The 14255-nt window shown below is 35.8% G+C and overlaps 1 protein-coding gene across 1 annotated transcript in view; it reads right to left on the bottom strand.

The window, feature by feature from the left end:
- LOC118269422 (5-hydroxytryptamine receptor) overlaps window positions 1-14255 on the bottom strand; it is a 102401-nt gene that overhangs the window by 19041 nt on the left and 69105 nt on the right. Inside the window, exons 2-3 of the mRNA XM_035584528.2 lie at window positions 11088-11147; window positions 886-1077 (exon numbers count right to left, since the gene is read on the bottom strand). Coding sequence (XP_035440421.1) covers window positions 886-1077; window positions 11088-11127 — 232 coding nt within the window. The 5' untranslated portion in view covers window positions 11128-11147. The remainder of the gene's footprint in view (window positions 1-885; window positions 1078-11087; window positions 11148-14255) is intronic.

The following is a 14255-nucleotide window of genomic DNA, read 5'->3' as shown; positions in this document are numbered from 1 at the left end:
TAAGAACTAGTATCATGTAAGTTGAATACGGATGAGTCCTTTGTAAGCAATAGGCACGTATTGGAAGGAATATCTTTTGGGGTTTGGGTAATCAATATGTATTGAAGAATAATAGTTTCGCAAAAAATGCAAAGTAAATTTGCTTTTAGCTACAGCTTTGATAGATAGAAGAGTGAGTGAATAAGGTTTATTTTCGCACGTCTTTATTGAAAAGGTAAACCGGGGAAATATATGGTAATCTGCCTATATCCTATTCTTTTCCAAACCGAAATTCAGACAGTATTTCTTCAGTTTTTTTTTTGCCAAGCTTTCGGATTTTTCACTAGCCTAATCAAACAAGATTTTCCTAGCTTTTTTTTGAGGGGGGAAATCATCCAATGGCTTTTCCCGCAGAGAGAGAGAGAGAGAGCTTTTTGAGAGAAGCAAGAGGGAGTGTCAGACTCTTACTGACTAAAACCATTCCGTTCGTAGTCTTGCTTTTCGAGCCGGAACCCCGGTGAAGCCGCTAGGTGTAGTTCGTAGCTCCAGAAGATTGTCCTAGCTAGATCATTGTTAGAAAACTAGAATCATTGGCCCAATGTCATTACTTCTGGTATTCATTATGAATACTTATCCATATTATATTAAACTTAGTTAAGTTTTTAACTATTTCTTACAGCTTTTTTTGTCCTCCAATAACTTTATAGGCGAGAGAGTCAGAATCTTACTGACTAGAAACCACCCTGTTTATACTCCTATTCTTCGAAGCCAGCAGTAGTAGGCCGTAGCTTCGGATTTCTTTACCTTTAGCAGTTAGTCAGTCATCTTCTTTAATATCGATCATCTCATATCACGGCCATAAGAGAAGTTCTCACCTTATTAAAGAAGCTATCGAAATTCACTCACCTACAATAGTAGCAAGAATGATAAGAGCTAGCACCACAGAGGTAACAGCCATGAGGACGAACGACGTGACATCGGTGGTGGTGGAGTTGGTACTGGTGCCGTTGATGGTGCCGTTGCAGCCCCACGCCACGGCGTCCACCCACGAACAGTTGCCGTCGTACCATTCCGAAGACGTCGGGAATGGCGGGTCTTCTGGAAAGATAAGGGGTTTTTTGAGTATAGTAAACTATAGATTACTTATTAATTAGTGAGTGGTTGCGTTTCATGATTCCTTTTTTATGAGATTGGGTTAAATAAGCAGACAGATCACCTAATGATAAGTGGTCAGGGTTACCCATGGACATAGGCTACACCTGAACGTGTGATGGAGGGTGGCTATTACAATAGGATATTGCACATTCAAGAAATTTAATCTCTTTTATTTATTTATTCATAGTAGATCACAGGTAGGTACATAATACAGTTGTAATCATATTTTTTTTGAATTCAACTGTGTCCTGCCCATTAGGCATAATATCTAAAGTAACAAAGATTTCGTCAATAATTATAAGTCTTATAATTAGATATCTATGTACTATCTATTTAGATACTATCTTGCATAGTTAAATTAAACACATTTCATATAAACGTACAGTTATGCAATATATCTATAACTAAACTACATAATATTCATTTCACAGAAAACGTGAACAGAGCACTCCACTATTACTTTAGTTCTCTCAAGATTTCATTCAACTATATCAACTTGGAGAGTTCATACGATTTTCTTGAAAACTAACTCGCTATAGTTCGCAAAATGAAAACTTTAATTACATTCAACGAATTCTGAACAGTCGATTGGAGAAATCGGTGTAGGTGCTCAAACTTTATCCATTTTCAATAAGTGTTATGAAAATATGACGAAATATTCAAGAGTATGTGAAGAAAAGGAGTAGTTTCCCTGAAACTTTCGTTTCGTGCACCGGTGAAATTTTAAATTGGCTCTACTATAAACTTAGTTGGTTTTCAGACGTAAAGTTTCAGCAGATTTTACACTGGATTTTGTTATTTTATCGACGAATTATTTAAACTTGTATTTTTTAATAACTTTCGGTTCTGGTATTTGGTTTTGAGAGTTCGAGAGTAATTTAACTTTCGATTTTATTATAGATATTTTTCAGTACAGCCACAGGTATCTGACGTATGTAATAAAGTGATTGACTGATATCAAATATTAAATTCATTCATAGATGTATTCATGCTGGACCTTTATTGGTACAACCATCGCGTCGGGCCCTACTAGAATTTTTTGTGTTTTTGTTTTTTATGTATATTTATTTACATTTATTTTTATTGTACTTTTTCTTATTTTATTTTACTTGTATTGTTTGTGCCTGGTGTTGTACCAAATTAATGATTTTTCTTTCTTTATGTTCTACGAAAATCATTTTTTATTTTATCTGACCCCAAACAAGGACCATAATTAGAAACATTTTCTCTGAACCACGATAGCCATTATAAAACTCGTCATAAATTGGCTGATTTGATCGGAAGTCCAACATGTAACATAATGTCACAAAAATAACGTATTTTACGAGAATTCATTGTTCATTACATCAAATAAATTGGCACACATCAATATCGTTCAAAAGTAATCATTGAAAAATATTCCCTACCACATGGGTAATAAAGATCGAATTCTCATATATCGCGTTTGGAATTCCACGTAGCATTGATGGGGCAATTTGGGGTTGAAAAAAAAATGGAATATAACATCTTCAATACCTCAATTTGATAGAATTACTCTTGAATGGATCGCTATTAAGCACGATCCAAACCCATAAGTTTACAGACGTGAGATATTTTTTAAAAATTATCGAAAAACTGAAGATAAGATAGCGTAACAAATGTCCAGCTTCATAATGATTACATTGAAGATAAACTACTTTACTAATGTTGAGTTCAATTACTATAATTTACGTAGGGTTCGCTCTAACGCGACGTCCGACGATCTAGACTCGAACGCGATACAGTGCGGCTTATCAATCAATCAATCGGCTTGATATTTTCGCGTGAAATGGACGCGGTGCCGTCATGTTTTGTTTATAATGTCGGAAATAGAAACAAAACGAAACGATTCACATGCATTTTGATCAGCTTTTTATCCCCGAAGGGGTAGGCAGAGGTGCTACTGCACAATACGACACGTAATGCCACTGTACGATGGATAAATAAATAAAATATCTAAATAAACAATTATAAACAAATATTATCTAATGTGTCTATAACTAGCTAGTAGTTCCAGACATTTTTCTATTAGTTTTTGTACACCCACAATAGCTATTCTTTCAAATTAAGGCGAGATTACCCTTATTTAATCCTTGAAGATCAAACGTCGGGCTATTCAATTTATTATTCTTTTAATTCATTATCTTAATGCACACTGGATTATTAGATTAATAAAAGTCAAGAATAAAGTATTACAGAGTAAAAGTTAAATGTATTGGACGTTGATTTATTATAGAAGAGTGCATGTATGCAAAAAATCTACGGTTTTGTTACGCGGCGAACAAAGTCGTCGTTGTAGTCATTTTATTAGATTTTATTGTATTTATATTTTTGTAATCTATAGAGTAGATTGTTATAGTTAAATGATGGTTTAGAATTATTGAATGATAGTTACTTCAGTTAGTTAGTTAGTTACTGTAGTGAATATACTGCTAATAAAAAAAGTTTAAGGGTTCACATTCAAACATTCTTCACACACTGGATTACAACACAGTGTTATGAAGAATGAGACTGGGTGTCACTCAAGGGGGGAAAAGTCATTTGATGATTTTCCTCTTCAAAAAGAGCCTGTTAGTTAAGGTTTGAGACAACTAATAATTATAATTAAATAAAATCATTCAATGGGTTTTCCCACCTTGAGTGACGACACCCAGTCTCTTACTGACTAAAAAACTCCGTTCCTACTCTTGCTTTTCGAGTCCGAGGCCCGGTAACCCGCTAGATACGCAGCTCTGTGTATAAATAATAGACTAGACTAGGCTAATGACATAAATTGCAAAATAAAAGTAAATAACAGTTGTATTCATTTTTATTTTGTGAATACAAATAAAAAGTTTCCATGAATATATCATAAAAACCTGTTTTTTATTGTAATTCTTTATAACTAAGAATCTTATTTATATATACCTATTTAAACTTTTGCTATTACTCTCCATAACTTATATTACTAGACAATGCAAAAGTACAGCATTACTTTTTTATAATAATGTACGAAAATATTCACAATGAGGTATTTATATTTCACTAGCATTCTGCCACAAAATTAAACGAGTAATATTGGATTTGTATGTGGATTTCTTATTAAATGTGTCCAGTAATTAGTACAATATATGACATGGAATTAGTCAAGTAGGTGAATAGGAAAATCAATATAATTATTCGCTTGACTAGATTAGTCAAAAATCCCATTTATTGAATTTTATATTTACTTATTCAACCAACGATTTAACGAGTTTTAACAGAAATTAAATTCCCAGAATAGAAAAAATTACGAAAAAAGGTACTTCTAAGGCCTTTCGCCCCCGAAACTGTGGACTACCTAGCGGGTTTAACAGGTATCCGGCTCGAAGGGCAGAAATAGGAATGTGGTGGTTTTTCACTCACGCTGACTCGGCCTAAGCGTAACTAAGAATAATAATATAATTCTATTAATCAAAACTATCAATTAACGTGTTCATTCAATATTTAATCACGAATCTTACGTCTGGAATGCCAGTCACAACCTCCTTGCTGCATATTAATGGGCATCTGCATTGAAATGCAAGGAAACACCTCTTGTAGACGAATATTAACTACAGATGAACTGCTGGAATATTAAGCATTGTTCCGCTTTATTTTGTGTATTTTTTTATAGTTATTATTTCCTATCTTTCGATCCTGTCAACCTGATATTTGAAACCGGGATTCTTTGTTTGGGCTTGGCAATCACAATTCAGAAACTCGATAAACGAGGTAAACTTATATCCTATAAAAAACGAGCTATTATTATGTAGTATTATTCCACTTTATAGTAAAAAAATAGAAACAAAATTATGCCTGCCAGCGGCTTTTCAGCCCGCGGTTTCCGTGGGATAAAAAGTATCCTATCACCCAAGTCAGCTCATACCTTGTCTGTATACCAAATTTCATCAAAATCCGTTCAGTAGTTTCAGCGAGATTGACGGATAAACATCCAAATATCCAAACAAACAAACTTTCATATTTATAATATCATAGTGTGATATACAAACAAACCATCACATTAAAACTAAAAGTAGCCATGATCTGCAACAAACACTTTAAATGACATAAAACTTTTAATTTATGCATCGCACCAGACAGAGCAAAAAAGAGTTTAAAACATTTTACGGATAAAGGGGGGATCAGTTGAATCACAGAGTAGTTTTAGTCTGAACTAAAATCCGCACAACTTTTAATAAGGTCAGCCTCTAATCTGCTTGCAGTTTAAAAAAAAAGTAGGAATCTCACAATAAAGAGAGGCACGAAGCGACGGTACACGGTCGCATTCCCCTCCGATTCACTTTTAATTATATTTTCCGCATTTAATTAGGGACTGCAATTACGTCACGGAATTCATATGGAAATACTTCAATAAGCTAAGGAGGGAGTTTTGAGATGGTTTTGACGAAAATTTTATGGTTTGAGTTTGGTTTGATTGGAGTTTTTTAGTAAATAGCTTGGCATTTTTGTATGAAAGTTTCTTCTGTCTTATTGCCAATTTCAATGAACGGTCTGTATCCAAACTCTTATAATAATCCAAACTCTTATATAATATCGCATGGATAGATGGATCGATCTTCATTTTTGTCAGAAACAACAACAAACAGTAATGTCAAAAATCGATTTGAATCTAAAGATTTTTATTGTATTGTCAGTGTAGCATGGATTTCCGCAAAGTAACGGCTGATTCTATTCTATGTAAAGATTTTAGATTGAGATCGGTTATTAAAATAGGCAGTTAATTTTATATGATAAGACATTTAATTTTAACTGTTATACCTGCAAATACCATAACAACGTGCTAAGTTTGCAATTTAAAATTTAGACCTATTAGGGAACAGAGAGTGAAATTTCCCGAGAAAAGGATGATCCTCCGACTAGGCGAGGTGATCGTGTTTGACGGGTTTTCTGTTTTCTGCTGTTCGTTAGGATCTTCTATCGATGTTTATTCGCATGTAAACTTCACATGTGCAATGTAGGATTTATGATGTTGATTTGTTCGTCGATCTGCGACTTCTGTCATCTGTCACTCGTGTGGTGACATATGCGTTTTATTTTATTTACAGCCAAATGATGAATTGTTATATAAAAAAAATTCTAGGAAAATAAATTATAAAATTATGTTAAAATAAAATATGGTAACCAAAACACGGATATTGAAGAAAATGATCGCACCACCTGTTTCGGTAACAGCAGGAGTTAATGGTTGCAAACTCTTCCTGCAACGAAGGCTTTTACACCATCGTAATAGATATAATATCTTTCACTAAAAGATAAGAAATTAATTTAATATTTTTTATTATTCTTTTCTTTAGCCATTAGCATATAAATTGATGCGGAACCATGGTACTTTATGTATAGAGCTGCTTGAGACTGACAGCTGCGCACAGCTATCGCTCTGTGATTAAAGCACGTTGCTCAAGGTTTGTGGAAGGACCATTTTTATTAAAGAACCTCCATTTCATTAGAACACCATGGTGTCTAAACCAGGATAAGAAAAGAAAAAGAAGTTTGCCAAGACAGAGGATTACTTTTTAAACATGGTCCCATATTAGGATTGTCATCTGTTTTGTGGGTGTGTTTACAGGCATACAAATTCAAATAATTATGCATCACTTCCTAGATTCGAAATATAAATTCGTGAATCACAGGTTTTTTCTTTTCAGGTGCAACTTTTATTTCAATTATAAATTATATTAAACCATATTAACTAAATAATAATAATAACTGTGATTAAAATTACAACAACTTCAAAATACCTAAAACATAAAATAAAAAGTAATTTAAAGCGTCGGAAAATAATTATTTCATACCAGAACCAAATCCACAATATGTTGCGCAGCAGTCAATTGTCAGGCCACTGCAAGAATCATAAAGTCGACGTGTGCAGTACAATATGATTAGGTAAAATAAAAAAAAAACTTTGCCAAGAAAATTATGGAGTGCGAATTATATTTTTTGGAGTAAAATTCTTGGGTAGTCCTCTGACTCCAAGATGGTTCTATCGACCGTTCTTAATGTCAGATAAAGGATGGCCATAATTCATGATTGTCGCACAAAAAGTATCATAGACTAGATTAAGGTTGAGAAAAAAAAAACTCTTATATGGATAGAGAATTTTAGGGGTTTAAAAGACCGATAATTTAGGGATTTCTTTTTAACACCGTTGATGGATGGTAATAAAAAAATGACAGATGCTTTCACGTGGCAGCTATAGATTGATTTTGATTTTCGTGACCAATCTTGAAGAGACTTGCTTGCTCTGCAAGAAGTAATGTTATGTAAAAGTTTGACGCAGACGCACTGTACCCTTAGTACGAGTTTGCTTTACGCTTAACGATATCGAAACAAGAGCCTGATCAGCGCTTTGACTATCCGGCTTGAATAAACGAACCAGTTACATTGCGGAAAGCGCTCTTGTTTCGATCTCCTTAAATGTAAAATGAAGTCTAATGGGAGCAAATCAAGGATGATGGGAGATGACCCTATTGTTTATCTAGATACAGAACACTTTAAAATAAAAAAAATAACAACTGATGATCTATAGGTGATATCTGAGGTCTTTTTTTGAGGGGGGATAATCATCCAATGATTTCTCCCGCCTTGGGCGAGGCGAGAGGGAGTGTCAGACTCTTACTGACTAAAAACCACCCCGTTCCTTCTCCTGCTTTTCGAGCCGGAGCCCCGGTAAACCCGCTAGGTAGTCCACAGCTCCGGATCAGATAGGTGATAGTCTAGTCCTCGTATACCGCTGTCAATAAAACCGTGGACTGAACTTTAGATAAAGACGAATTTATAGTTTTTCTCAGTAAGCCAGAAGATACAAAGGGAGAAAAATCGTTCACGTATCTACGACCAAGCTTAATGAGCTCTAAATCCATATAAAAAGTTGTAGCTTTTCTCGGAAATCGATCCCAATCATGGCTCGCAACTGACCATAATAAAAAGCCGACGTAAAAGAAAGCCGAACACAATGTGAGAGTAGTTAACTGTGACAGAATACAATTTCCCGAGATCGAAAAAAAGTTCCGATTCGTTCGCACATTATAACAGCCTATACTTACTTTCATAAAAAAAACAAAGATGTTTTTCTTTCGGTCCCGGATTCAGGGAGAAACTTCGCGAAGGAATCCAGAACATTCGAATTTTTTTTTAGGAAATGTAAAAATTAAAAGTTCCCCTCTACCGCCGCTCGACCAACTGTTGTAAATGATTCATAAAAGAATTTGTTGAATTAAAAACTTCTGAAGTCCGCTATCTCCTTCCAATTGTTATAATGTTAAACGGGTCAAGGCTTTCGGTGGGAGAAAAAACAGAATTTATTTTTTTTGGGAAACATTCTTGCGAAGTACCTTTTTTTTGTTGAAGATTTTTCGGCCGCCTTGTTGGTTTAGTAGCCGGTAAGAATAAAAGTATCTGGTTGGGGTGTTAGAGCTTAGAATGTTGATTTCAAGGAAATTTTTATCACTTGGACGAAGTAAATGTTTTGGGATTGGTTTATTAAGTTCTAGGTAAGGTACTGATTATGGAAATGTGTCGTGGAAATCTGTATTTTATTTGTTGAAATGTGTAAATTTTTTTAAACTTAATAGGATGGCGTTTGGTCTCCATCTTGCTGACGATGGAGCACGTAAGAGCCAGTAAGAGTCTGACACTCCCTCTCGCCTCATCCAAGGCGGGAGAAGTCATTGGATTGATATTCCCCCTTCAAAAAAAAAAAAAAAAGAAAGTAGCGCAGTGCGAATACATGTGAGGGACTATGGGAAAGGCCTAATTAATCCAATATTTACTACCACACTATTTAAGGATATCATAAATACCGTTCAGCTCCTGGACATTAAGGCTTCTTTGTGGCCCATAGGGATGTTCCAGGCTATTTATGAAAAGGCTTAACGTGACCCTAACAGGGCTAAGACTTAACAAACTTTATGGTATAATCCTTTTACCTCTTATGGTGCCCCCGGGATGTAAGCAGGTGATATATTTATGCCACAGGAACTATTACTACCCCTACGAACGCATAATTTGGCTCTAAAGCTGGGAGAGTAGGTTTAATTGAATTTTGTAAAGTTTGTAGAGGGTTTATTGTTTTTTAAATGGAGAAAATCATCCAGTTGCTTCTTCTGCTTTTGACCGAGACGAGAGGGAGTGTTAGACTCTTACTGATTAAAAACCATCCCGATCCTACTCCTACTTTTTGAGCCGGAGCCCCGGTAAACCCGCTAGGTAGTCCGCAATTCCGGATCAACTTTTGATAATTTAGAGTAATTTATTTTCTAGGGTCATTGCCCTATGATTATAAAAGTCGTAACGGAACAAAATTTCAAACAAAAAAAAAGAAATTGATTACAGCCCTGGTAAATGGAATTGGAAAGTTTCTATTACAACTCATTCGTATTGATAAGAAACTCCATGTTTGTTCTATTAAAATAATTGACAAGCATCAATTAATTGAAGTGAATGTGAAAAAAATTGTCGATAATTACATGTGTCTTTTGTTAACTAATGGTCTAAGGAGAGGCCAACCTTAATTTCGATCAAATTGGAATTTGATCAGAGATGGGAGTTGTATCGAGTGGTATTATTTACTAGAAATGGCTAGTGTCAATAACTTATTTGTCTGTAAATTTGTTTTCTAAAGACAAAGTTGTTATTAAATAAATTTGGTAACGCGCTGGTAAAATCATCCAATAACTTCTCCCATCTTGGGTGAGGCGAAAGAGAGTGTCAGACTGTTAATGACTAAACAGAAACACCACCCCGTTCTTACTCCTGCACTTTGAGCTATAGCCCCGCAACACGTTGCGAGTGTCCATCGGCGATGAGGAGGCGCTGTTCACTTACCATTGGGTGACCGGTATGCTAGTTTAATCTGATTCCAAAAAAAATGTGGCACATTTTGAACAAAGTTTATGTCCAATTTATATCTAGTACGCAAAAGTAAAGACATTAATATAGAAACAATTGCCCACAAGTCAACCCTATTAGGTCTTCTTTTGTTCTCCTTTGTAGCTTTTTTAACGTAATAAAGTGCAATAGAAAAACTTAAAAAAACCTGTAAAATAGTAACAGTAGGTCTGAATCGCTGTTCATTCCATTGTCGAACATGTGGTTACAAGTGTTGTCAGCGCATTGTGTTGCCGACAGCGGTGAAAGGCTCACCACAACAGTTTGCAACCGTCTACTGACTTGTATGACTGTTCTCTACTATTATTTTTTCTATCTTTTTGTTATAAGTATTCTTTATTTGTACGCTTTGAAAAGTAAATGCCTTTTGCACAGTTTGGAAATGGCATTTTCCTTTATTTTTCTTTGAGGGGTAAATATGCTCGAATAACGCTCTTCTTGCCCTTGATGAGGCGAGAGGGAGTATCAGACTTTTACTGACTAAAAACCACTCCGCTCTCTTGCTTCAAGGCGGAGTTTGTCAACCATAGTCAGTCTTCGTAGTCGCGGTCACAATGGAGTTTCCCTATGCTCTTGTTTAGTCTGATCTAAGTCTGTATGCAAATGTCTCTTTATCGCTTGTCTACCGAGAGAGTAGGAAACTCAAATGTATGGGGATGGCACTCTGGACTACCTAGCGGGTTTACCGGGGCTCTGGCTCGAAAAACAGGAATAGTCATAGGATTATCATAGGATGATTTTCCCTCTTCAAAAATAAAAGTAACATAAGGATGACGCTAACAGCTGTCAAAATTAACCTCAAACCATATATTTCAGTTTTCTATTCTCTGTGTCGACAAGTGCTAAGTGCCATTTGGGTAGAGGCTCAATAGGCATACTCAGCCTAACGCAATATCAAAAGGGCAGATTCTAACTACATTTCTCTCACCCAGACTCTCCAATTATCTCACGGTACTATCCATTAATTCTAGTTTCGCGTTTCTGTCGAATCACCGCGCTTAATACGTAAGATATAAGAAATAACTCACGGTTGGTGTCATTGAACCCTGGTAGATGTGACGCGTTCATATTCTCAGTCGCTCGCCCTCCTGAAAACAAATGAGAAACATGTTTAATAGATGTACCGGGGCACTTTTAGGGTTCACTTCGAGATGTAGGTAGTTAAGGTACCTTGCTCTTAAATTGAAATTGTCTGTAATAATACGGATTGAAATAAATGAGAATGGGATCAGTACATAGTTGTAAGTGTGTATGACAATCAGACGGCGGTTCTGCTCCACCACTGCATGGTATATCCCACCACATACACATAGACGAAGTGTATTGCCGCTAAGACTTTGTTAAAACCACTAAGAAGTGGATTAATTGCCAAAGTCTGTGTTTCGAAAGGAGTATCTTCAAGGCGTTTTCTACCTTAGGCCACATCATCAATTCATCACTTACCATCAGGCGATAAAAAAGACGACCAATTGCTAAGAAGTAGTTTATTTTCCAGAGTCTGTGTTTTACGACGGGTATCTTCTAGGCCCAAATAGGTTGGTTATAGATAGGCGTGCTTTACCTTAGGTCACATCATCACTTACCATCAAGCGACATAGTGACCAAACGCCGACCAATTGCGAATAAACAAATATTTGAAAATGAAAATTGCTATACAGATACACCATTAGCATAGAACATCGACATAATACATTTATTACAATGCTAATTTATATACAAATTAACAACGAGTGAACAACTGCAAGTTTAAAATAAAACTTGGACTTAATAACAGGCCCCTGAGACTTTCAACTTGCCGTGCCAGGCAGAATGCAATTAGGTCGGCGCGTCTCCCTGGCGGACTGAACTTAGCCAGACTGGCCTAAGCTCCTGTCACTCTGTCAAACTTATCACGGAACATAAACAATATCGATATAATTATAGTAATATCAAGTTTATTATTTAGTGGGGAGTTAGAAAAATAACTTTAACTTAGCTAACATTTATTTTATGGTATAAGCCGGTAAATCATCAGATGGATCATCTGATGGTAAGCAATCACCGCCGTCTGAAACATCAGAGGCGTTACAATTGCGTTGCTGGCCTTTTAGGGTTAGGAATTTAAGGGTTGTTGGGGAATAGGCGATTGAAAAGATTGGAAAGGGAGGTAAATATACTATTGGATGGATAGCTTCTGTGTATTTATTAATATTTCATAACCTGGATCGACGACTACCCGAGATACACGATTTCTATAATATACTTCTTTACTTTGTGTTCATATCTAATGGATGAGATATAAAATGCTGTTTATGAAATAGAATTACATAGGCATGCACTGTGTGAGATAGGTTACTGGGGCCCAAATACACGTTAATCCCCACGCTTAGCGGAGGATTTGCTTTCAACAGTTTTCTTTTTGCAGTTAATCCTTGAAAACTAAGACTTTTCATACTCTATTAGAGTTTATAACAACTATAAATGTAAAGCTTAAGTGCTTTGAAGCTAAAGACCACTGCATACAAAAATACGCTTCTCGTAACAAATGTATGGTCACAAAAAAACGTCAGTAGCCACTCCAGAAAAACACATACCGTACGAGTATTATTCATGAATTTCCACGAACACAGGTGCGATAAATACCCAGTACATATATAAACAAAACTTAAAAACAGTTTGCCGCACACAATAATAACATTTAAAATGGTTTGTTGACTCTTAATGTTGTTAAGCGCCCTCTCTGCCGCGCCGACATTTTGTAACGAGTGAAAACGTTTTTAGGTGCAAATAGTTTAAATTGTATTCAGTGTTGTTTGTTCGTTTTCAGTTTCGGACGAGTGGTCTGAAGTGTCTGCTTTATGAGGCCTTGTTTATTGTGTTATTTGGATGGTTTAAGGGTTATAAATTCATTTGTGGGTTGATATACAAAGATATGTGTGATTATTAATTTAGTTTTAAAACTTTGCCCCACACTGGGACTTTTCTTCCGTATCGTGGGTTTATAACAACTATGTACACCTTAGCTTTGAAACAACCATTTGTGGATCACAAAAGATACGCTTCGTGCGGGAACAAATCTGCTACAAGTTGAACGTCAGTTGCCCACTCCAGAAAAACACATACTGTACGAGTCATGAATTTCCACGAACATCAGGTGCGTTACTATTTATACCCAGTTACATATATCAACAAATTATGTAATTTACAGTTAGCCGCACACAGAGTGATAACATTTACAACTATGGTCTTGTTGACTATATAATGAAATAAATTAAAATAACTCTCAGCCGCGCCGACATTTTTAACGAGTGAAAACGATTTTAGGTGCCAAAAAGTGGAAATCAGTAAAATTCAGTGTCTGTTTGTTCTTTTCAGTAAAGGACGAGTGGTCTGAAGTGTCTGCTTTATGAGGCCTTGTTTATTGTGTTATTTGGATGGTTTAAGGGTTATAAATTCATTTGTGGGTTTAAATACAAAGATATGTGTGTGTGATTATTTATTTAGTTTTAAAACTTTGCCCCTACACTAGAATTTTTTGATTATACATTTTTAAAGAAACTTTGTCCCACACTAGGACTTTTATCCTGTGTCGTGGATGCGTTTACAAACATACATTGAAACACAACGCAATCGTTGTTTCACGTCAGTTTTCTGTAAGGCCACTCTGGTTGAGCCGACTCATTCGTGACGAAGCATGGCTCTTCCAGTTATATAGATATTTTCTATCTATCTATTTACAGTCTAGCTATTTACAGTAGCGATAAATATCCGCATATAACAAAGTATTTAAAGTTCAACAGCAGCTTTAAACCATCTAGAAAAAGATGACATACAAACTCGTTCAAGCTTGTAAAGTGCGAAAGAATGAACGATGAATTGCCGACCTAATTGGCGCTGTGCCTATCCACTTGACTTCCTACAGTTCACGAGTTCGATCCCAGGGCGGGAACACGTTTGTGTAAAGCAAGGGGTCTTACACAAACGTGTTAGGTTAGGAGTTTGTGGTGTGGCTTAGTATGAGTTTGTTTTACGTTGAACGGGAACGAAATGAGAGCGCATTTCGCGCTCTGATTGGTTGGTTTCATTCGAGCCAGCCAATCAGAGCGTATGAGCTGATTTAGGTGATATTTTATCCATACGGGAATGCAGGCAAATGCCGCTGTTAAAAGCATCATTATATTATAAATATGAAAGTTTGTTAGTTTGGATGTTTGTCC

Source organism: Spodoptera frugiperda, chromosome 2 (assembly GCF_023101765.2).
Source record: "Spodoptera frugiperda isolate SF20-4 chromosome 2, AGI-APGP_CSIRO_Sfru_2.0, whole genome shotgun sequence".
Classification (NCBI taxonomy): Eukaryota; Metazoa; Arthropoda; class Insecta; order Lepidoptera; family Noctuidae; genus Spodoptera; species Spodoptera frugiperda.
This window is presented reverse-complemented; position numbering and strand designations above follow the sequence as displayed.